This window comes from Phytophthora ramorum (genome assembly GCF_020800215.1).
Source record: "Phytophthora ramorum isolate Pr-102 chromosome Unknown Phyram_PR-102_s0001, whole genome shotgun sequence".
NCBI classification, from domain to species: Eukaryota; Oomycota; class Peronosporomycetes; order Peronosporales; family Peronosporaceae; genus Phytophthora; species Phytophthora ramorum.
Window position 1 is genome coordinate 4679829 of NW_027150647.1, and position 24798 is coordinate 4704626.

General features: G+C 52.7%; 5 protein-coding genes across 5 annotated transcripts; 3 read left to right on the forward strand and 2 right to left on the reverse strand.

The window, feature by feature from the left end:
- Positions 1-252: 252 nt before the first annotated feature.
- Positions 253-4750, forward strand: KRP23_1193 (Histone-lysine N-methyltransferase EZH1; the record flags this gene model as incomplete). The annotated part of the gene is made up of 5 exons (XM_067882355.1): positions 253-565; positions 665-1894; positions 2008-2271; positions 2358-3993; positions 4144-4750. 5 exons carry the CDS (start codon positions 253-255, stop codon positions 4748-4750), a joined length of 4050 nt encoding a protein of 1349 aa, XP_067751761.1.
- Positions 4751-7122: 2372 nt separating this feature from the next.
- KRP23_1194 (Histone-lysine N-methyltransferase EZH1) lies at positions 7123-11620 on the reverse strand (the record flags this gene model as incomplete). The annotated part of the gene is made up of 5 exons (XM_067882366.1): positions 7123-7729; positions 7880-9515; positions 9602-9865; positions 9979-11208; positions 11308-11620. 5 exons carry the CDS (start codon positions 11618-11620, stop codon positions 7123-7125), a joined length of 4050 nt encoding a protein of 1349 aa, XP_067751762.1.
- A 1696-nt stretch (positions 11621-13316) lies between these two features.
- Positions 13317-14054, forward strand: KRP23_1195 (uncharacterized protein; the record flags this gene model as incomplete). Its single annotated transcript, XM_067882377.1, has 1 exon — positions 13317-14054. One exon carries the CDS (start codon positions 13317-13319, stop codon positions 14052-14054), a length of 738 nt encoding a protein of 245 aa, XP_067751763.1.
- Positions 14055-14124: 70 nt separating this feature from the next.
- Positions 14125-14720, reverse strand: KRP23_1196 (uncharacterized protein; the record flags this gene model as incomplete). Its single annotated transcript, XM_067882387.1, has 2 exons — positions 14125-14337; positions 14403-14720. The coding sequence occupies 2 exons, from the start codon at positions 14718-14720 to the stop codon at positions 14125-14127; spliced, it is 531 nt and encodes a 176-aa protein (XP_067751764.1).
- Positions 14721-21834: 7114 nt separating this feature from the next.
- Positions 21835-22779, forward strand: KRP23_1197 (Deoxyuridine 5'-triphosphate nucleotidohydrolase; the record flags this gene model as incomplete). The annotated part of the gene is made up of 2 exons (XM_067882398.1): positions 21835-22285; positions 22397-22779. The coding sequence occupies 2 exons, from the start codon at positions 21835-21837 to the stop codon at positions 22777-22779; spliced, it is 834 nt and encodes a 277-aa protein (XP_067751765.1).
- Between the last annotated feature and the right edge of the window lie 2019 nt (positions 22780-24798).

The following is a 24798-nucleotide window of genomic DNA, read 5'->3' on the forward strand; positions in this document are numbered from 1 at the left end:
CTTTCGTGTTTTGTGGGTGTAGCTAGTTGGGGCGGCAAGTGAAGTCAACGAGTGAAATGCGCCTGCCAAGCACCAGCTATTCAGTCATCGAACAAGTAAGCAGGGCTATAATGAAACAACTCCAAACTGAAAGGGAACACAACTAAGCCTGCACGTTGGTATCAGATGATGCCGTGTTTTGCCAGATTAGTGCCGTCTCATCTTGACTTTCGGCCAATCGTTTTCACCATTCGGTGTTCCAAGTCCACAATCATGGACGTGATCGTGCTGAGCGACAGCAGCGACGCGTCGTCGGAGAGCGAGACGTCTGCGTCGACGACCCCCGCGCAGTCCGTCGGCTACGCGGACGCAGTGGAGGCAGCGTTGGCGATGGCCGCCGCCTTAGGGTCCACAGAGAGCAGGAAAAAGAGCGAACCCAAGAAGAAGACGCCAGCGCCTCCGCTGCTGCCCAAATCCAAGATCAGGAGGCGGCCACGGCCAGCAGAGAAGACTCGAATGACGCCCAGTGCTCACAGGCGCCAGGACAGGGAGGTACATCGCTTTATCGAGACTCCTCGGTCATCCGGTAGGCCCAGCTCCAGTTCGAGCTCCGATTCCAGTTCAAGTTCGAGCTCAAGTTTGTCTCGAACGCAGGCGACTCGACGCCCTGCTAACGTCACTGCAGATAGGCTGGCTTGGCGCAATGGAGTGAACAGGCAGCGGGACTTGGAGACACAACGTACGAAGAGCCGACAACCGGTGGACGTGGTGGACTTGATGTCTTCCTCCTCCAGCTCGTCCGATTCTTCTGACAGCGGCTGCTCGCAATCGTCGTCCGAGTCTTCGGTGGCGTCGTCTGACGGTGGGTCGCGGACACTGACGCCCGCGAAGGACGGAAAGAAGCGGCTGGTGCTGAATGATCGTGCGTTGGGGAAGAGTGCGCCACGTCCACTTTCGTTTTCGGACCAACATGCTAAACGCACCGAGGCGTCAGGTCGTGTGCAGTGGGCATCGCACGCAGACAATCGAGCGAGCAAGGCGGGAGTGCCAGCGCATGGAGGCAAACGCAAACGGGTGGTGCCTCAAATGCGCCGAGAGTCTAATGGCGGGATCAAGCAAGCGCGAGCACCGGTGAAGGCAAAGAACACGAAATCTGCGTCGAACGGCAAACGGCCTCGAAACTCCGCGTCGACGGCTTCAGCTACGGCGACGAAGGATGCGCCATTATCGATTTCGTCGTCTTCAGCGTCGTCCTCACCTGCCTCATCACCGAGAACAGTGCCAGCACGAAAATCCGCGACGACACCGTCTGCTGCATCGCAGACAGCGAGTCGTGCCCGCGAAGGAGAGACCGACGCGTTTGGGCGTTATCGTTGCCGCAAAACAGTTTCCGCCAGCGCCAAGCCATCGGGCAAACGCAGGACCACCTCGCCGTCTCCGGCGTCTGCAGTTTCCCCGCCACCGTCGCCATCACCGAGAAAGAAGCGCCGAGTGTTGACTTATTTTAACACGGATAGTGTGGCGCTCAACGACATACAAGCTCAGGAGCGGGAGCTAGCTTGGATCCGATGGCAGCGCAAGCAGACGCAAACCCCATCTCGTCCCCCGAGAGTTGCTGATCAGAAACAGAAGACATGTCGTGATGTGATTGACGTAGACGACCACTCCGACGTGAACAGCGTTGGTCACTCCGAAGATGCAGAGGAGAATGGCGACCCCCATGATCAAATCATGACCAGAGTAAAATGTCCGGTCGCTGTCGAGGGGACCCGCAGCGCCGTGTCCAGTGATATGCTGTTTCACCCCACGTCGTATCGCGGCATTTATATCGATGAGGCTCCGTTGAACATTCTCTCGTTGCGCGGGTGCAGTGTGCCGTTTGAGTCAGATTGTAATCACCCGCTCACGTTCTATGGTATGGCAGAGCTGCCACTCGATGCAGTCACTTATTCAGTGGGGGTCTGTGCAGCCTTTTATACTGTCTTGGTGATTCACTAACTGGGTGTACTGTTGCGATTGTCGGTACAGATGATTCGGATACACTGGCACGTCAGTGCTCGATCCTGGAAAACTTCGGCAAGCCGACCACGTGTATCTCGTCCATGTTTCCGAGCGAGGCTGCCAAGCCGCAGATTGAGGTTACTCGCGCAGTGAGCGTTCTAGTGACAGAGCAACTCCCCATTATTCGTCGCTGCCATCGAAGAAAGGTGCGAGCGATATTGGCAGAGGCTCGCCAGAAGATCTCGAAATACCAAGCAGCGTTGAGAGACCAGAGGAGCTGCGGCCAGAAGGGTACGGATATGTGAAGACGCTGACTGCTTCTCCCTCAAGAGCTAGCTTGTTAACTTTGATATGTACTTGCTCCGATCCTGTTGTAGTGGTGTCACATCGACTGCCTCGCTCCGCCGTGGAGAAGCACGTCGTGCGGCAGCTCAAGACCGTACAGCACCTGAGTGCCGGAACCGTCTCATTTCAGATTGGTCGTGGCGACGGGTTTGTGCGAGAGAAATCTGTGTCGTCGCTGATACAGGTCAATCGCGTCGAGGAGATCCGGCCACTGCGAAAGTACACAACTAGCATCGGGTTGCGTGCCAACTATCGCGTCGAAGACGATCCGATCCTACGATACACGGCCACTACAAGGCCGAACGGGACGAGTGGTGTGGGCGAAGTGGCAAAGAAGTACGGGCTGCGGATGGGCGATGTGGCCGACGAAGAGGTGGTGGAGTGCGTGCTACGGCTGGTGGTTGGCTCACTTGGTGACTCGGAGCAGGTATTTCATGCGCTGAAGAGTGAACTCGAATTCTCTCAGGCGTACACGGCGTACAGTGAACTAAAGAAGTTGCATGACTCACGTCAACGTGCGGGGGACCGACTCGAGCGGGTGGAGGAGCTGAGCCTGGATGAAGAAAGCGAGGCTGGATCGGACGTGGCGACCATCATCAAGTTGATGGGGCAGTCGTCGTTGTCGAATGCCAGTCGCGCGAGATCCCTGCGCCAGCGTTTGCAACCGCCAATCCGCAACCTCGAGTCAAGCCTTGTGGACAACCTCGTGGACGGCGCGACGGCTGGAATGGCGGTGCTGGGTTTGCGCGCGACAAGCAGCTATGCTGAGCTGGCAGACGTGTACTGCGGCTCCTTCTGTCGGATGTGCTACAGATACGCTTGCCACGAGCACGGTGGTGACCATCCTTTGCCGACCAGGCGCGTGGATCCGGTGTACCCTCACAGCCAATTACCACTGCGTGTTGCTCCTGGTGACGTTTTCGCCGAAGATGCTGATATGTCGGATTCGTCGGACGACGACGTGTTTCACTTGCGCGGCGAAGAGAGTGGGGGCCTGGGACTTGCGCATGCTGCAGCAAGTGCGCGAAGCAGTGCGGGACGTGAAACAGGCGCATCGACACAAGCGGCAAGCGGCATAATGGGCGACGATGGCAGCGCGTCCCACCAGCAACGGCGGCAGCGGAAGCTGCTCGCTGATCCATCAGAATATATCGATGCATCGCACCTATCGCTGATGGCGGCGAAGATGCACTCGTTCCTATCGACGGATAGTGCGTGCAGCGAGCATTGCTGGAAGCGTGGCGAGGATGTTGGCAGCTCGAAGCAGCGCATGCCAGTATCAGCAGCCGAGTTGGGTGTGACCCGGAAGCTGCGGGAGACGATGGGCGACAACTCGTGCTTGCTGGCAGCCGTCGTCGGCTCGGTTTCCTGTATTGAGCTGCACGAACTGATTCGTGAGCAGACCAACGATGAGCATGGAGCGGCGGACGGTGCTGCAAGGTCGGGGCGCCGGATGCGCAACTGGAAGCACGGGCGGCGGTCTGGAGGGAGCAACCACGAGTTGCTGCAGAGGACTCGCAACCAGCGACTACAGGATCGAGGTACCGAGAACCACGAGTACAAGCCGTGCATGCATGAGGGCATGTGCGACTCGACGGGATGCTCCTGCATGAAGCGCGACCACATGTGCGAGAAGGCGTGCGCTTGCTCTCGAGACTGCCCGAATAGGTGCGTGCAGCAATCGGTGGCATCGTGGTCATCTAGTTGGAAACCAATTACAGTGGGGATGCTCCCACCAAACCACTGGATGGTCCTGTCCTTGACGAATGGATTGGTTGGCTGACTTTGTGTATTCTGTGCTTTTCTATGACGATGCAGGTTTGAAGGATGTACGTGTCGCCGTGGCGAATGCCGGACCAATAATTGCCCGTGCTTCGCGGCGTTGCGCGAGTGTGACCCGGATGTGTGCTCATCGTGCGGGGCTAGCGAGGTGGCTGTAGTTGCGGCCGTTACCGACGGCAGGTGCGCGAAGTCGCCTTGTGGCAATGTGAATGTGATCCGTAGCAAACACGTTCGACTCGCCAGGAGCTTTTCGTCGATCCACGGCTACGGCATGTACGCACGCGAAGCGATTTCGGCGAATGAGTTTGTGTACGAGTACACAGGTGCCATGCTGTCTCAGGACGAGGCTGAGCGTCGTGGTCTGATTTATGACCATGCAGAAATGAGCTACTTGTTCGATTTGAACGAGGATGCGGTGCTGGACGCGCTGCGCAGCGGCAACAAGAGCAAGTTTATCAACCACGACAGCGAGTCTCCAAATTGCACGGCCAAGGTGGTTAGTGTATGTGGTGTACACCACATCACCATTTGGACACTCCGCGATATTGCGGTGGGCGAGGAGCTTGTCTTCAATTACGGGTACAAGAGAAGTGTTGGTCCTGACTGGAGTCAGCGTCGAGCGAATACGAAGGAGACGAGTTAAGGTACGTGTGATTGAATTCATGTCCAGATACATGACTCAGTCAAACTGTCTATAGATAGCTTATTCATTTGGTACGTGGTTACATGCTTACTATAGATATGTATGTCAACCTACTGTATCAGTGGTACTACTGACTGATGTTATGGTGTGATTATTATGGGGCAGGTAAATCTGGAAGGAATTTACACACAAACGCAAGCATTCAGTCCTTTCAGTTTGCGACTCCTTGAGCGGATTTGGTCGTATATACAGATCCACGTCCCGCAACTGGTCCACGCTAGATAACCAAGAGATTGTGTCTGACTGGGGCAGTACAATACAAACGCCCATGGTCTATACCGAGCGTGTCATCGGGGCGCGCTAGCAACCGTCCTAGTGACGAATGCAGGATCCTATGTTTAGTCTTTCAAATGCTAGTTTGGTATAGAAAAGCAGTTGCTGAACCATGCAATACGGGATCTCAATAGTGATATGGTTCACTTTGTTAGCGTACATGCTATAATTCTTTTATGTTTAGTTAACGGTTCGTATGTTGTGTCAGAGCTTTTCGCCAGCTCGTCCATGCCTTCTTGACCATGCCAAAGACTACTAGAGGCGTATTGTACGTCTTCATGGTTATTATTTCGATTTCGGTGCATACGATTTAAATAACGTTTGCGAGCCAGGATTTAGGTTGCCTGTTGATGAGTCCGCAGGATAGGCGTCCGCAACTGGCCGATAAGGTCATCAATCCGTTTGGGCCGGATCTGTAGGTGGTTGACATAACAACTGACAGTTGCGAAATCCTTCGAGTGCGCAAACGTTTGAGTCGAGCCCAGTTTTATTATCTGTGGTGTCTTGATCGCGGAATGCAACACCACGAGCGGCCTAAAACAACATTGCTCAGTACCCAATCAATCAAATCGGCCGAGTCTTGATGCACGCACTGACAGAATTGGTTAGGTGTGGCTGTACCAGGCAACTATAGCGAAGACGGGTATCTATCCGCATCCAAGCCGTGTGATTGCCGGCCAGAAATTTACATCGTGTGAAAGGAGGCGAGTAAGGTCGATGGGAAAAGATTTGCACTGGTGTCCACACTGATGCCGTTGTGGGGTAATAAACGCATACCGAAAACAGTTTCGGAGCAATGCTTGAAGAGAGTGTAAAATGGGAAATACGGAATAACGGTGCCATCATATAGATACACGCTTGTCGGTTGTGATTAATGGAGTAATTTGAGCTTTAATAAAAACTATTCGGATCGGATACATCACATGGGATCCGCAATTAAATGCACGGCATAAGGCATTCAAATATTTTTAAGCACATTTCAGCTGAGATATCCTCATTAGACGACTCTTTAGTGTGACTCTTTTCGATTATCATTCAGTGACAAAAAATGGGTATCTGGGATTCGAGATCATCGTCCCGGGACCTTCATCTTACCGACCAAAACTACAGTTTGTTTGCTGACAACACACGCTCTAGCTGGAGCAAGGGCCAAGACTATCCGTTCGGGTCTAGAAGCCGGAAATACATCTTGGGTGACTTCTACAGTTTTTTAGAAAACCAAATCTGCCCGGTTGTGACTATTCGCGGAGAGCCAACCAGGGTTTGACACTGTCACCCAAATATAGCCAATAATTGTGTGGGGAGCGGGTTTGGGTGCTAAACTATGGTTTCAAGCAAACGTTTCCACGTACTTTCTATTATCTTATATACTATACTGTTTTGTACCTATATCCTAGGTATTGGCCGTTTCTATTAGTTGCGATGTGCACACTAGTTGTTTAACGATCGTATGCACTCACGACGCACTTCTTCTGCGTCGACTTTTGTACGCTTGTCACAGAACGCTCATCGCCATGATCGACTCCTCGCATATGGCTAAGGTCGCCGATCAACCTGGTTCTATCCAGCTCATGGCGCCTGGGATACGGTACGTTCCTCATCATCGTCATGTTGATCTTCATAGATCCGCTCATCCTTCAGCTGATAAATCTTGCATTCGTCACTAGGACGGTTGCTAGCGCGCTCCGATGACACGCTCGGTATAGACCATGGGCGTTTGTATTGTACTGCCCCAGTCAGACACAATCTCTTGGTTATCTAGCGTGGACCAGTTGCGGGACGTGGATCTGTATATACGACCAAATCCGCTCAAGGAGTCGCAAACTGAAAGGACTGAATGCTTGCGTTTGTGTGTAAATTCCTTCCAGATTTACCTGCCCCATAATAATCACACCATAACATCAGTCAGTAGTACCACTGATACAGTAGGTTGACATACATATCTATAGTAAGCATGTAACCACGTACCAAATGAATAAGCTATCTATAGACAGTTTGACTGAGTCATGTATCTGGACATGAATTCAATCACACGTACCTTAACTCGTCTCCTTCGTATTCGCTCGACGCTGACTCCAGTCAGGACCAACACTTCTCTTGTACCCGTAATTGAAGACAAGCTCCTCGCCCACCGCAATATCGCGGAGTGTCCAAATGGTGATGTGGTGTACACCACATACACTAACCACCTTGGCCGTGCAATTTGGAGACTCGCTGTCGTGGTTGATAAACTTGCTCTTGTTGCCGCTGCGCAGCGCGTCCAGCACCGCATCCTCGTTCAAATCGAACAAGTAGCTCATTTCTGCATGGTCATAAATCAGACCACGACGCTCAGCCTCGTCCTGAGACAGCATGGCACCTGTGTACTCGTACACAAACTCATTCGCCGAAATCGCTTCGCGTGCGTACATGCCGTAGCCGTGGATCGACGAAAAGCTCCTGGCGAGTCGAACGTGTTTGCTACGGATCACATTCACATTGCCACAAGGCGACTTCGCGCACCTGCCGTCGGTAACGGCCGCAACTACAGCCACCTCGCTAGCCCCGCACGATGAGCACACATCCGGGTCACACTCGCGCAACGCTGCGAAGCACGGGCAATTATTGGTCCGGCATTCGCCACGGCGACACGTACATCCTTCAAACCTGCATCGTCATAGAAAAGCACAGAATACACAAAGTCAGCCAACCAATCCATTCGTCAAGGACAGGACCATCCAGTGGTTTGGTGGGAGCATCCCCACTGTAATTGGTTTCCAACTAGACGACCACGATGCCACCGATTGCTGCACGCACCTATTCGGGCAGTCTCGAGAGCAAGCGCACGCCTTCTCGCACATGTGGTCGCGCTTCATGCAGGAGCATCCCGTCGAGTCGCACATGCCCTCATGCATGCACGGCTTGTACTCGTGGTTCTCGGTACCTCGATCCTGTAGTCGCTGGTTGCGAGTCCTCTGCAGCAACTCGTGGTTGCTCCCTCCAGACCGCCGCCCGTGCTTCCAGTTGCGCATCCGGCGCCCCGACCTTGCAGCACCGTCCGCCGCTCCATGCTCATCGTTGGTCTGCTCACGAATCAGTTCGTGCAGCTCAATACAGGAAACCGAGCCGACGACGGCTGCCAGCAAGCACGAGTTGTCGCCCATCGTCTCCCGCAGCTTCCGGGTCACACCCAACTCGGCTGCTGATACTGGCATGCGCTGCTTCGAGCTGCCAACATCCTCGCCACGCTTCCAGCAATGCTCGCTGCACGCACTATCCGTCGATAGGAACGAGTGCATCTTCGCCGCCATCAGCGATAGGTGCGATGCATCGATATATTCTGATGGATCAGCGAGCAGCTTCCGCTGCCGCCGTTGCTGGTGGGACGCGCTGCCATCGTCGCCCATTATGCCGCTTGCCGCTTGTGTCGATGCGCCTGTTTCACGTCCCGCACTGCTTCGCGCACTTGCTGCAGCATGCGCAAGTCCCAGGCCCCCACTCTCTTCGCCGCGCAAGTGAAACACGTCGTCGTCCGACGAATCCGACATATCAGCATCTTCGGCGAAAACGTCACCAGGAGCAACACGCAGTGGTAATTGGCTGTGAGGGTACACCGGATCCACGCGCCTGGTCGGCAAAGGATGGTCACCACCGTGCTCGTGGCAAGCGTATCTGTAGCACATCCGACAGAAGGAGCCGCAGTACACGTCTGCCAGCTCAGCATAGCTGCTTGTCGCGCGCAAACCCAGCACCGCCATTCCAGCCGTCGCGCCGTCCACGAGGTTGTCCACAAGGCTTGACTCGAGGTTGCGGATTGGCGGTTGCAAACGCTGGCGCAGGGATCTCGCGCGACTGGCATTCGACAACGACGACTGCCCCATCAACTTGATGATGGTCGCCACGTCCGATCCAGCCTCGCTTTCTTCATCCAGGCTCAGCTCCTCCACCCGCTCGAGTCGGTCCCCCGCACGTTGACGTGAGTCATGCAACTTCTTTAGTTCACTGTACGCCGTGTACGCCTGAGAGAATTCGAGTTCACTCTTCAGCGCATGAAATACCTGCTCCGAGTCACCAAGTGAGCCAACCACCAGCCGTAGCACGCACTCCACCACCTCTTCGTCGGCCACATCGCCCATCCGCAGCCCGTACTTCTTTGCCACTTCGCCCACACCACTCGTCCCGTTCGGCCTTGTAGTGGCCGTGTATCGTAGGATCGGATCGTCTTCGACGCGATAGTTGGCACGCAACCCGATGCTAGTTGTGTACTTTCGCAGTGGCCGGATCTCCTCGACGCGATTGACCTGTATCAGCGACGACACAGATTTCTCTCGCACAAACCCGTCGCCACGACCAATCTGAAATGAGACGGTTCCGGCACTCAGGTGCTGTACGGTCTTGAGCTGCCGCACGACGTGCTTCTCCACGGCGGAGCGAGGCAGTCGATGTGACACCACTACAACAGGATCGAAGCAAGTACATATCAAAGTTAACAAGCTAGCTCTTGAGGGAGAAGCAGTCAGCGTCTTCACATATCCGTACCCTTCTGGCCGCAGCTCCTCTGGTCTCTCAACGCTGCTTGGTATTTCGAGATCTTCTGGCGAGCCTCTGCCAATATCGCTCGCACCTTTCTTCGATGGCAGCGACGAATAATGGGGAGCTGCTCTGTCACTAGAACGCTCACTGCGCGAGTAACCTCAATCTGCGGCTTGGCAGCCTCGCTCGGAAACATAGACGAGATACACTTGGTCGGCTTGCCGAAGTTTTCCAGGATCGAGCACTGACGTGCCAGTGTATCCGAATCATCTGTACCGACAATCGCAACAGTACACCCAGTTAGTGAATCACCAAGACAGTATAAAAGGCTGCACAGACCCCCACTGAATAAGTGACTGCATCGAGTGGCAGCTCTGCCATACCATAGAACGTGAGCGGGTGATTACAATCTGACTCAAACGGCACACTGCACCCGCGCAACGAGAGAATGTTCAACGGAGCCTCATCGATATAAATGCCGCGATACGACGTGGGGTGAAACAGCATATCACTGGACACGGCGCTGCGGGTCCCCTCGACAGCGACCGGACATTTTACTCTGGTCATGATTTGATCATGGGGGTCGCCATTCTCCTCTGCATCTTCGGAGTGACCAACGCTGTTCACGTCGGAGTGGTCGTCTACGTCAATCACATCACGACATGTCTTCTGTTTCTGATCAGCAACTCTCGGGGGACGAGATGGGGTTTGCGTCTGCTTGCGCTGCCATCGGATCCAAGCTAGCTCCCGCTCCTGAGCTTGTATGTCGTTGAGCGCCACACTATCCGTGTTAAAATAAGTCAACACTCGGCGCTTCTTTCTCGGTGATGGCGACGGTGGCGGGGAAACTGCAGACGCCGGAGACGGCGAGGTGGTCCTGCGTTTGCCCGATGGCTTGGCGCTGGCGGAAACTGTTTTGCGGCAACGATAACGCCCAAACGCGTCGGTCTCTCCTTCGCGGGCACGACTCGCTGTCTGCGATGCAGCAGACGGTGTCGTCGCGGATTTTCGTGCTGGCACTGTTCTCGGTGATGAGGCAGGTGAGGACGACGCTGAAGACGACGAAATCGATAATGGCGCATCCTTCGTCGCCGTAGCTGAAGCCGTCGACGCGGAGTTTCGAGGCCGTTTGCCGTTCGACGCAGATTTCGTGTTCTTTGCCTTCACCGGTGCTCGCGCTTGCTTGATCCCGCTATTAGACTCTCGGCGCATTTGAGGCACCACCCGTTTGCGTTTGCCTCCATGCGCTGGCACTCCCGCCTTGCTCGCTCGATTGTCTGCGTGCGATGCCCACTGCACACGACCTGACGCCTCGGTGCGTTTAGCATGTTGGTCCGAAAACGAAAGTGGACGTGGCGCACTCTTCCCCAACGCACGATCATTCAGCACCAGCCGCTTCTTTCCGTCCTTCGCGGGCGTCAGTGTCCGCGACCCACCGTCAGACGACGCCACCGAAGACTCGGACGACGATTGCGAGCAGCCGCTGTCAGAAGAATCGGACGAGCTGGAGGAGGAAGACATCAAGTCCACCACGTCCACCGGTTGTCGGCTCTTCGTACGTTGTGTCTCCAAGTCCCGCTGCCTGTTCACTCCATTGCGCCAAGCCAGCCTATCTGCAGTGACGTTAGCAGGGCGTCGAGTCGCCTGCGTTCGAGACAAACTTGAGCTCGAACTTGAACTGGAATCGGAGCTCGAACTGGAGCTGGGCCTACCGGATGACCGAGGAGTCTCGATAAAGCGATGTACCTCCCTGTCCTGGCGCCTGTGAGCACTGGGCGTCATTCGAGTCTTCTCTGCTGGCCGTGGCCGCCTCCTGATCTTGGATTTGGGCAGCAGCGGAGGCGCTGGCGTCTTCTTCTTGGGTTCGCTCTTTTTCCTGCTCTCTGTGGACCCTAAGGCGGCGGCCATCGCCAACGCTGCCTCCACTGCGTCCGCGTAGCCGACGGACTGCGCGGGGGTCGTCGACGCAGACGTCTCGCTCTCCGACGACGCGTCGCTGCTGTCGCTCAGCACGATCACGTCCATGATTGTGGACTTGGAACACCGAATGGTGAAAACGATTGGCCGAAAGTCGAAATGAGACGGCACTAATCTGGCAAAACACGGCATCATCGGATACCAACGTGCAGGCTTAGTTGTGTTCCCTTTCAGTTTGGAGTTGTTTCATTATAGCCCTGCTTACTTGTTCGATGACTGAATAGCTGGTGCTTGGCAGGCGCATTTCACTCGTTGACTTCACTTGCCGCCCCAACTAGCTACACCCACAAAACACGAAAGCACAAGTACGAGTGAAAGATATAATGGGGACACAGCTTGAATGACAAGGATAACAGATAATTCCTAAGAGAACAGCGTACAAAACTCGCAAATTGCACAAATGAGCGCTATTGGGGAAAACAATAGGAAGTGGATGAACTCAAGTGCACAACGATTCGCGCAGATAATGGTTTCGGGAGCTCAGAATTTTCTCAGCCTCCAAGACTACCGCCGCTCAATACCATGCTCTCCCCCAGAGTTCATTTTGGGATTATTCCTGAGTGCGTAGGCGGCATCTTTGTCGAACGAATGTTCAGCATCAGCATAATGAACAGCGTTGTGGGGGAAATATGCAGCTATAAGACCAGCACTTCCAACTCTTACCCGCTCCGTCGTCACATCGTCGCATGCACCAGCAAAACGCCCACAACCTCCGCACGCACGCAAAACCACGCCAGCAAGCACCACAACGCGCACAAAAACAAGCTCCTACCGGGATTTGAACCCGGATCGCTGGATTCAAAGTCCAGAGTGCTAACCATTACACCATAAGAGCGTCCAACAAAGCTCACAAAACACCGTCCCGGACCCTCCCCTTGGACCGACAATTGCCGCTCCTACACGCCCTCCACGCTGCCAAACGCTCGCCCACTCACCACCGCACACCCTCACCATCCCGTCCCGCCACAAGCCATACCCCCAGCTGCACTGGCGGCCTCGATCTCCGCTACGAACCTCTCGCCGCATATCCATCGTCGCGCTCGCCCTTGTCGTTTCCAGCGACCACAACGACGCCGGCGAGCTCGCTACTCGCCTGGCGGACGCATACCGCGCGTGGACGCCATCGACGGCGCTGCAAGCAGCTGGCGTGAGCAGGCTGTCACCCGCTTCGGCTGCCTCGAGTCCGACGACGTCGACCACTTGCGGACAGCGTGTCCGACGGCGCGAGACCTGACGAGGCGTGAGGAGCGGCAGCGCGCCCGCACGACAAGCTGCATGAACGGCAACAAGCGTGCGCAGCAGCAGAGTGTCTGCAGAGACGCTGTGGCGTCGGGAGCGGTGCAAAACGAGGTCCTACCGGGATTTGAACCCGGATCGCTGGATTCAGAGTCCAGAGTGCTAACCATTACACCATATCCTCTTTGTTCCTAGGCCAGGAGGGTCGTGGCACGTTTACAGGTCCGCGCGGCAGAGCGGACAGATCTCCAACTTGAGGAGGCACTCTCTACACAGTTCGTGGTCGCAGGGCGTGCTCACGAGAGGCTTTTCGAAGCGGGTGATCAATTTTGAATCGATAAAAAAATAAGCTAGGGGCAACATCACCTAGTGTGCCACACCAAGTGCACACCAGTCAGCTGGGGTAACATCACTTAGTGTGCCACACCAAATGCACACCAGTCAGCTAATCTTTATCCCAGTATACCCCCACCTAGCTGTATTAGTCTACCAGCTCACCTCACCAGTCATGCATCGCGCAGTTTCGCTGGGCGGCGCGCTCGCTCTGTACGGACTTACGCTCGAACCGCTTTGGCTACTGGTCTTAGGCGTATTGGTTCTGTTACTGGCGCCGCCGTGGAAGTGTGTAACGCCCCCGCAGGAGAAGGAGGCGTTTGAGCGCATGCGTGGAGGGAGTAATTGGTACAAAGTGCATGAGGACCTGAAGCAGCCGACGGTTGCGGCGGAAACGCTGGACGAGCTAAATACACTTGCGCTCTCTCTGATCGCTCGGCTGCATCAGAAGTACATCGAAGACCCTCAGGGCCTGGAGCGCATCCGCCCGGACAAGCGCAAGCTGGTGCGGAACGGAATCATGTCGCTGAAGAGGAACTTCCGCACGGCCAGCCTCGAGGAGAACATCCCTTCGCGGTCGGGCGGGGACACCTCCTACGTGATCGACAAGGGTGACATCTTCGCCGTATGCGTACGTGACCCGACCCAGAATAACCAGATTGACCGAGACTTCAACACACTGAAGTTCGTGATGATCCATGAGCTGGCGCATATCTTCACAACCTCGTTCGGCCACGACACGCTCTTTTGGAACAACTTCGGTTTCCTCCTGCACGAAGCGGTAGAACTGGGCGCGTATAAGGTCACAGATAACTCCAAAGTTCATACGCCGTACTGCGGAATCACGGTTTCGTATTCGCCGCTGTTCGACGCGAAACTCGACAGCTATTATGCGGCTGCACCCGCCCACTGATCATTCTTGGGCAGCAATTCACATTGTTGATGTCAAATCGATCACTCGCGTCTTCTTCCTCTTGGGCGCTTCAAGGCGAGGCTGCATAGGGCTCCGCGCGCGGGACGAACGCTTCTTCTGTGAGAGGCCGGAGGTCGTTGTCGGGCGTTTTGAGGAGGTCTTCGACAATCTCGCGCAAGAAGACGACGATGCTGCGGTTGCGGAGCTCGCGCCGCTCGACGCGAAATGCGAAGACTCCGTAGCGGACATACTCGCTGACTTCTTCTTCAACGATTTCAATTTGCTGCACTGACGGTGATTCAATTAGCAAACGGAGACAGACTCAAAACAGCAATAGCTGATACGTACATCCAGTTGTTGTTGAGTCCAGTCGCCGAGCCGTTTGCGGACGCTGTCGCGCAATGTGATTCCGTTCGGGTAGTACGTCGAAGGAACCAGCACTTCACAGTTCTCCTTGCGCAGCTTCTTCAATTCATTTCGTACGTGGTTGTGCTCTTGACCCTCGACAATTTTAAAAACCCTTGGGTACTCAGTCGATGGGAGCTTGTGGCGTCTGCGCACCAGTCCTGAGCGCGAAGCGTCGAGCAATGCAGCAACCGGCCGTTTGCTGGCGAATTGAGGGTTCTCAATGGACCGGCCGTGACTGCTGTTCCAACGTTCATGCATCTCAAGCAACTTCGCATTTGCTTGAATTCCATACTGGGCAAAGTAGCGGGCGTCTTGGTGCGTAACAGCTTCGCGTGCGTTGGCAGCAGCTTCGCGGGCGGTGGCTGTGACGCAGTTGCCGTCAGCGGCAGGTATTGCCGCAACTACAACCAATCTGGTTGAACAATAAATTTTCGTATGCATGTCTACCAATATCTGAATGGCGCAAGATATTCAAGGATAAGAACAAGAATCTGATACGTCCGATAATCATTAATTTGATTGGTCTAAATCATCAAGATTTGATAATATCCAGTATGGGAACTGGATTTTTGATGAAACTACAACTACGTGGATATTTTAGACAAGATCATTGGTAGAACAGATAGCAGCTGAGATTAGAGAAGGATAGGCTTTAGGGTAGTACACTAGTGGTCTCAAGGACATCCGTAAAAGCAAACAGCTCAATCTCAATCACTTCTCAATTTGCTTTCAATAGCAACAACCCCTCCACCAACCTCGTCACCTGCCTACCCAAGGACCGCACGCCGGACACGCCAAGCAAGACCTTCCTCGGCGCAAGACTGTTACATAGTAGCACTTGCCGTGTCAAGCTTCGATTCAAGCTTCGGTTCAAGTTCAAGAGTTCAAGGCTAGGGTACTTGTGGCCACATAGTGGGAAGCGAGTATCCTGTGACTATTAGTGCGAGCCACATCGTGGGGAGCACTAGGTTGCGAAAGGGTTGTCTTTTAGCACGAACGTTACGTTCAGTGGCTAGTCGGTGTGGTTGTGAACCAGTGTGGTTACTCGATTGGTACTCCTTCTGTGGGTCCGCGGTTTAGTGCTTTCACTTTGTGAATCCCTGTCCCGCCTCAGAAAACACGGAGAATAACTTCCTTTCGGTATACCTACTTGGTCTTACTTGATCTACATCCATTGCTACTGCAACTGTTTCAGTGTGCATTGTTGCATGGGTAAACGAAAAACTCGCGAGCCCGAAGAACCGTTCGTCAACACCACTAAGGTCTTAACCGATCGCCATAAGGAGCTTGATAAGCTTCGAAAGGACCTGTGGTTAACGACGGTAAAGCAACTTAAGGTTGTCAAACTCATCCGAAACGAAATTCCGGATTGTAAAAATTCAAGTGCGAGGAACGTCGTTCACGAATTTTCGGAACAGCTGAAACAGCTTATCGAGCGTACCCAAACGGTTTTGGAAGGAACATTCGACCACTCCGTCCAACTTTACAAGAAACGTAGACTGTAAATAAGAATTTAGACAGTTCCGTTTTATTTTCAAAGGCTTTAGTTTAGGGTTTCGGTAGTATATATAGTGACGGCGCTGAGAAGTCCGGTTGATATGACCCAAAGAAGAGGTCGTGCAACTGAGCGCCCGTCCCCGAACCCTAGACCTCGTCAACAGAGCAGAATGAGCTCTCCGAGTGACAATGAAGCCACACGCCCGACAACACGTTCCAGAACACGCACGCAAGCACAACCGAATGGGGCTAGTGCCGATAATGAGGCAAATTCGGCCGCCCCCGCTGCAGCAGCTGCGCAATCAAGTCATGGACCCGATACGATGTCCATGCAGCAGTTACTAGTGTATCTTACACAGCAGCAACAACAATATCAAGCCCAGGTGCAAGCCCAAATGCAAGCCCAAATGCAGCAGGCTAACGAGCGTTTTGAATTCCTCGTTGCATCAAGAGGCGAACACAAGAAGAAGGACCCTCCTGTGTATGAAGGAAAGTACGGCGAAGACATTGAGCTATGGATCTTCGCTACTGAACAGTACTATGCCAACAAGCGTCACATAATGGAAGCTGATTCGTCAGACTTTGTGACGCTAATCTCCAGTAACTTGGGCAAGTCCGTGTTGAATTGGTACCGTGCCTTTATCACGGATTGTGAGCGCATGAGCGTTCACCAAACATGGTCTCTGTTCAAGCGTCAACTGCGTACACGTTTCCGACCCAAGGACTTCGAGTATGATCTTCGCGAGCGGATGTTTCACTTAAAACAAAAGGAAACAATCCACGAATATGTCTCTAAGTTCCAAGACTTGTTGTCTCAAACTGAATTAGAGATAAGTGAACTAGAGAAGCGTTTCTTTTTCCAGAATGGACTACGGGAAGAAACCGCGAAGAAAATCAAAGAAGAAAGTCCGAGTACGCTTCAAGACGCTATGGAGATTGCCTCTAACTTCGAGTTTGCACATTACTCGGGTAAACCACCTCGCATTCCGTCCAAGTCATCGCAGTCACCGGCCGAATCCGGTAAACGTTCAATCAAGCCGACATCGCAGAAACCAAAGCGATTCGAGAAGAAGAAGAACAAGAATGATGACTGGACGAAAACAGCTACATGCAATAACTGTGGCAAAGTTGGCCACATTTCCCCGCAATGTACCGCTCCAAAACGTAAGGAAGCAAATAGGTACATCAGCGGCGCACTGTATGCTATCTTGGAAGCCGAGGCTCATGCGTACAAAGAAACGGGTCAAGAGAGATCCGTCACCATTTTCATTGATAATGGATGCAGCTTAAATGGCGTATCTGAGGAATTGGTGAAAACGCTTGGGCTGGATGTAACCGAAGGCGAGTTGATGCAGGTCGACCTTGGTTATGACCAAGTGGTACACCGTCCGCGTCGAACCGTGGAGATGAATCTGCAGCTACCAGGTTTCCCATTGACGTCGGGAACCTTCCAAGTCATGCCCGTTCCAGAAAACAAGGATGTTATTCTGGGCATGATGTGGCTGCGAGAGCAAAACCCGGATATCGACTGGAGTACAGGGCAGGTCACACCACGCATCAAGATGGAGGATGAGCAAGATGCTCAACTAAGACTGCCTAAGCAACGCCCAGCTAGAAGAGTCGCTGGACAACGCAGATCTCGTATCGACCAAAGTCGCGAGATTTTCAACCACTATCGGCAGCATGGCCACAAAGGCCAATATGGCAAGACGCGACTTATTTCAGCTCAACAATTTCTAAGAATGTTGCGTCATGACAAGGACATTGAAGCAATCTTTGTCATCAATCCGCATGACTCTGAGAAGGCAGAACGCTTTAAGAGTCAAGGATGGGAGGCACTTAAGGATAATCCAGCGTATGATATACTACGCAAGTATGCGGATACTGTTTTTCGCACGGAACTTCCAAACGAGACGCCTCCTGTACGAGAAGGGATCGAACACGAAATCCTTCTCCAGCCTGGTACCACGCCTATTTCGGTGAAACAATGGCGCCAGAGCCCTGATCAGCGCATCACAATTCAAGATTGGACCAAAGAGATGGTTCAAGCGGGCATTATTCGACCAAGCACGTCTGCATTTTCCGCGCCGACGTTCTGTGTCAAGAAGCCTGTTGGATGGCGCATTGTGCACGACTATCGTCAGCTAAATCTAGCGACAATTTTGCCGGCTATACCAATGCCGCGCAAGGAGGATACCTTTGATGCCATGGCGGGCAGTCATTGGTTTTCGTGCATGGACCTACTGTGGGGTTACTACCAAGTTAAGCTACGTGAATCGGACATACCGTTTACAGCTTTTTCGACCCCTGATGGTCTATTTGAATACCTCGTTACTCCAATGGGACTCAGTGGTAGTCCCGGAACATTTAACCGTCTTTTACAGAAAGTCTTTAGGGACTTAAGAGACGTGATGAGGATCTATTTTGACGACATCTACGTATTCACCCCGAGCGAAGATGTCGCAGAGCACCTTGAAGCTTTAGATCGTGTGCTCAAGCGATGTGAAGAACAGCAACTTTACATCAAATTATCCAAGTGTCAGTTCTGTGTGGACGAGATTCCATGCCTAGGAGATTTCGTCGGACGAAAAGGAGTCCGAATGGATCCAGACAAGGTTCGCATCATCGCAGAATGGCCTGTTCCCAAGACCAAGAAGCAAATGGAGAGCTTCTTAGGAACTACGGTCTATGTGTCCAGATTCTGTAAGGACTTTGCACAATTTGCAGGACCACTTCATGACAGCATCAAGGGAAAGCGTCCACGAGAGACTATTGAACTCTCGGACGATCAACTCAAGTGCTTCAAAGAGCTTAAACGCCGGTTAGCCTCACCACCAGTTCTCGGCCTTCCTGACTTCACAAAACCTTTTGGTATTCGCATGGACGCCTCGAATTTTGCAATCGGGGGAGTCTTGTTTCAAAAGGAGGGAGGGCTAGAGCATCCAATCGCGTATACTGGCCGGAAGATGAAGCCAGCAGAACTAAACTACCCTGTTCGAGAACAGGAGTTGCTCGCGATCATGCATGCTCTTCGAGTATGGCGTGTGTATCTTCTTGACCGACCGTTTACGGTCGAAACGGATCACAAAAGTATTGAGATGATTCTGACTCAGAAGACTACAAACCGACGCGTTGCACGATGGTTCAATGAGCTTGCTGAATTCCAGCCTTTGTTCAAGTGGATTCCCGGAGAAACGAATACCGTGGCTGATGCATTGTCACGAAATCCAGAGTTTGAACTGAAAGCTGCTCAAGTAAGCTTACAAGAGCTACTGGAAGCAGCCAAGAATCGTGAAATTGTGGCAACGATTGTACCAAACAAGGTGACAGTGGCCCAAACGGCGAAGTCGATGTATTCGTGGAACAAGGATCTACAGTGGATCATCAAGAAGCTGAAGCAAGGGGATGAATTGCCTAAATACTCCTTACAGGATGACATTCTTTTCTATCAAACTGCGGAAGACCAGACTCCACGATTGTACATCCCTGATGACGAAGATCTGAAGAATCGAGTCATTTGCGAGAATCACGATGCAGTAGCAGCAGGACACCCAGGGTTTTATAAGACCTATTTGGCAGTACGCGAGAAATACTACTGGCCGAAGATGATGAAGTACATCCAGCGCTATGTCAACACATGTGAAATGTGTCAGCGCAACAAGGCGAGACAAACCAAGCCGCCGGGACTACTTCAACCACTAGACATACCTTCGGGTAGGTGGACAGACATCTCAATGGATTTTGTAGTGTCACTGCCTGTCAGCACCAAAGGTTGCGATGCGATTATGGTAATCGTTGACCGGCTGACAAAGCGAGCGAAGTTCGTTGCGACGAAGACAACGGACAACACCACAGATATCGCTAACGTGTTCATGAAGAATTATGTAAAGGATCACGGTTTACCCAAAACCATTATATCCGATCGAGACACCAAGTTTACGTCCAAACTTTGGCAGAGTATTGTGAGTGCGCTTGGTACGCAGCACAACTTGTCATCGGCTTTCCGACCCCAAACAGATGGACAAACGGAACGGACAAATCGATTTATCGGAGATTATCTTCGAGGTGTCGTCAACCCAGCTCAAAATGACTGGGATGAATATCTCCATTTGGCAGAAATTGCCTACAACCGACGTGTACACTCCACGATTCGAATGTCGCCGTTCGAAGCGGATCTAGGATATGTCCCCTACATGCCAGACGATGTGGCATCAGATCCGGAGTTTAAGAAATTGGAGAAAACAGCGCAAGAGTTTTTACTTCAGCAAGAGACTCTACTCAAGGTCGCACAAGACCGTATGAGCGAGGCGCAGGAGCGTATGAAGTATTATTACGACAAGAATAGACTTGTCCAGAACTTCGAAGTCAACGACATGGTGCTTTTAGACGGAAAGAATTTGGATATCCGTCACAAGGGGTATGCCCAGTCGAAGAAACTCGCTCCACGATACATTGGACCTTTTCCAGTGATAAAGAAGATCTCAAAAGATTCCTATGAGTTGGGATTATCGAAGGGATTAAAGTTGCATCCTGTGTTCCACACATCATTGCTGAAACCGTATCGCAAGGACCCAAAGCGAAGGCAGCAGGTGAACAAAGTCGTGTTAGCCGATGGAACCGAAGGACAACTCGTTGAAGCGGTGATTGATCACCGCATGTACAAGGGAAAACCGCAGTACAAGATTTGGTGGCTAGGTGAATTCAGAGCTGATGCAACCTGGGAACCCATTGAGAATCTAAAGCAGATTCCTGGGCTCATCGACCTCTATTGGAAATCCAAGAAGCGACCGAAGCCATTTTCAAAATAGGCGTCTTCTTGAAGGGAGGTCATGTGACGCAGTTGCCGTCAGCGGCAGGTATTGCCGCAACTACAACCAATCTGGTTGAACAATAAATTTTCGTATGCATGTCTACCAATATCTGAATGGCGCAAGATATTCAAGGATAAGAACAAGAATCTGATACGTCCGATAATCATTAATTTGATTGGTCTAAATCATCAAGATTTGATAATATCCAGTATGGGAACTGGATTTTTGATGAAACTACAACTACGTGGATATTTTAGACAAGATCATTGGTAGAACAGATAGCAGCTGAGATTAGAGAAGGATAGGCTTTAGGGTAGTACACTAGTGGTCTCAAGGACATCCGTAAAAGCAAACAGCTCAATCTCAATCACTTCTCAATTTGCTTTCAATAGCAACAACCCCTCCACCAACCTCGTCACCTGCCTACCCAAGGACCGCACGCCGGACACGCCAAGCAAGACCTTCCTCGGCGCAAGACTGTTACAGTGGCAGCCTCTTTTCCAACAACTGTGTCGCCTCCCTTAGCCGGCCCTCCGTTTCCCTCAGCTGATCTCTTGCCATCCTCAGCTGGCCTCTTGCCTCCGGAAGCGTTTCCAACAACTGTGCCGCCTCCCTTAGCCGGCCCTCCGTTTCCCTCAGCTGATCTCTCACTTCCCTCAGCTGGCCTCTCGCGACGCCCTCCCTCACCTCTGCGCTTCGTAGCTGCTCCTCGAACCTAACAGCTCTCTCTGTTGCACTTGCGGCCCTCTGCTCCGAGTCCTGTAGCTGCCTTTCAAGGCGGGCGATTTGGCGCCTCAACTCGTCCATCACTTACTTTTGAAAATTGAAAAGTGGTGGGAAGGAGATGGTTACGTAACGTTTACGTAACGGGTAACCCTTTTTGTCGCTGCAAGCAAACCGCAAACATGTCCCAATGATCAAATTGATTAATACCATCAAATTGAAATATAAAGCAAGCATGCGATCCATCACCTTTATTCCAAAGCCTCAACTGGTACGGTGAGACGCTCGAGGGTATTAACATCGTGGAAGAGCTCTACAAGCTCCGTGATGATAACCCGGAAATGAACGCGCTCTTCCTGCAGGCCGTCAGCCAGTACCAGTACACCGCGCTGCCGCAGGAGGGGTTCCATCTGGAACACGAGAGCGCCGTGGTGCCCTCCAAGCGCATCATTGATGTCGGGTACGACCTGACGGTGGTGGGAGTCTATAAGCGCCCCACGAAGCTGACCACGATGTTCGAGACCTTCGTCTCTGTTGAAATACCGCTGGGCTTCTACGCAGAGATCGTCTCACGTAGCAGCATCTGCAAGACGGGCTACATGCTGGCTAACAACGTCGGCATCATCGACCCGAGCTTCACGGGCACGCTGAAGGTGGCTCTGATCAAGGTGGACGAGAGCATGCCTGACCTCACACTGCCCGCGAGTGTGGTGCAGCTCATTATCAAGCCGTACGTGGTGACAGAGGCCTACGTCATGGACAAAAAGCACATCACGACTCGGCGTGGCTGCGGTGGCTTTGGCTCCACGAATGTCAAGTGAAATTTTTTTTTTTCATGGCATGAGCACAAAATTGATCTGGCTTTTCCTTGAGAACAAAACACAGCTTTACAGTGACCCTCAGTGTCGACGACCATCTCCGAAATCACCCCCGAGTGGGAAGCCCTGGGCTTCAGCTGCAAGGAAGAGTACGAATGGTATCTGAGGGATCAGGCAGTGCTGGAAGTGTGGGATGCATACCAGTGCAATCAAGACTACATCACGGACGGCGGTGAGGACTCGGATTCAGACGACAACGAGGACGAATATGTGGACGAGTACGCCGAGATACTGGAGGAACGGTTTGAAGCACAGTATGCACATGACACGCGATATGGCTACGACTCGGACGATGATGATGACGAGTCAGACGATGAGGTGGGCGAAACGTGGGTGCGCATGGCCTTTGTCGAATCCAACTCCGAATCCGACGATGGTTACTACGACTCGTCCGACTACGAAGAGTAGAAACCTGCTCAAACTGAGCTGCAGGCTTGCTAATAGGGTAGACCCTCCATCGACGGAGGGATTTAGCACCGTTTTTTTAGTACTGGTCTCTATGCTACGAATATTTTTGTGTGGCGGGCTACGTATCATGCAACGTGTACGAAGCAGTCTTCCCCGTCACCTTTTTTTCAGTCTACGACAGCTACTGTCCTCGTCGGAACGCTCTCAGTCTTCTCGGTCCTCTTTCCATTCAGCCCGCTCTTGAGCAGTTCCAGCATGTTTATCGCAGCGTTGACAAAAAAACTGATTTCCGCCGGGATTTGGGCCCTCGCTATCCGTAGGCGCTGCAGCGGTCTCTTCACATTGGTCACGTAAACTATGTACAGCAACCCGAGGCAGCTCCACATCACTACGATCTTGTAAAAATGATCACGGGGATGAGCAGGCAGATCAATGCAAGTTGGAAGTTGTCCCAGGCTATGGTACGAGCGCAGTACGAGCGCATCGCCATCAATTCACGCTCTTGGTTGTTTGTGGTCGTCATGGACGTGTACTCAGAATGCAGTACTGCAATATTGCCAACATTGTTTAGTGCGGTGATTGCATCCAATTTTTTTGCTATATGATAGGCAAACGTCACCTAGTGGTACCAGTGGGACCGGTGTAGGTAGGAGAAGATACCCCAGCTAATAGGCTCGTGCACACTCATTCCACTAAGCGGATGAGTTATAATGAAATAGCGATTTTTGTCATGCTTCCCAACCACATAAATCCTTTTGACCTGATCAAAAATGTTGCAAAAACAACTGGTAGTAGTAACATTGAAAAATGCGATGAAGGATACTTTCATCGCATTTTTGCGGGGGGGGGGGGGGGGGGGGGGGGGGGGGGGGGCTGTTTCCCCGCTGGACCGAAGTGCAAGATGCGATGGTGTCTTAACTATTTTCAGTGTTGGCAATGTTAGGTTATGAAGCCAAGATGATCCGGCGAAGACGTTTCTTGAGCTCTGCACATGAATCTTACTAGAAAAGGATCTGCAACGTGAGCTGCAGGGGCTGGCAAAGGCTCTCCTAATTCCCAACGCGTTGCACCCCGCTGCTTCTGAGCCACGAATGCCAGGAAAAGCTGCTGCACAGACACCTCCAGCGTGCTGCGCCTGCTCAGCAGTAGCGCCAACGGTGCACTCCGTAGATGTCGATACCGCAGCTCAGCGTACACCAGAGACAGAATGTCGACCACAAGCGCCGACACCAATACGTGGTCGTCCGCGCGGCCGGAATGGTCGGAGTATCGGACCTGTCCAGTTGCTCGAGATGGCCGACCTGGGAAGGGTTGCGCCCGCGAACGCTCAGCAGCAATGGGAGCTCGGCGAACACCTTGTCGACCACGTCGCCAAACTCCCCGCACACCTTGGTCGTGCTGGACAGTGCGGGTTGGTTCTCGGAGCTGGGCTCGATTCCGACCGCACCAATCGACCCCAGAATCTTCTGAATCCGCTGCGACGAGAACGCGTCCAGCACCAGATCCGCGCGCGTCTGGAGAACCATTTGCTCGCGCACGGGGTCTATCGGCGGCGGTATCGTCGAGTATGTCGCTGCACCGTGTGGCCTTCGCCCCGACCTGGGCAGAAAGTACGCGAGCGAGAACGCGATGTCGGCGACCAGCGAGTACCTTGCCGACTCGGAATGGATTATTTTGCCACGGCCGTCGTGTAGAATGCACCATGTATGCAACCCACTTCGTCCTACCTACCATTGCTAAGCTCGACTTTGACAGCTGCTCGTCTGTTTAGGAAATTCAGCAATTTGGAGCAGCTGTTCCTGATTTGAAAGCACCGTGTTCACAGAAAACTACAGTGTATGTCGGTCACAAAATGCTCCAAAGGGTTTTGGCCAGTCCTATCAATTACCGTTTCCACCAGAAGCAAAGGAGGTTGCACGACCATATTAGTTGGAAAATAGTGTCACGGCCGCATGCGATAAGAAAACACCACTCGGCGTTTCAAGGTGCTCTTCCAGTCCGCAAAGATAGCGAGGACGA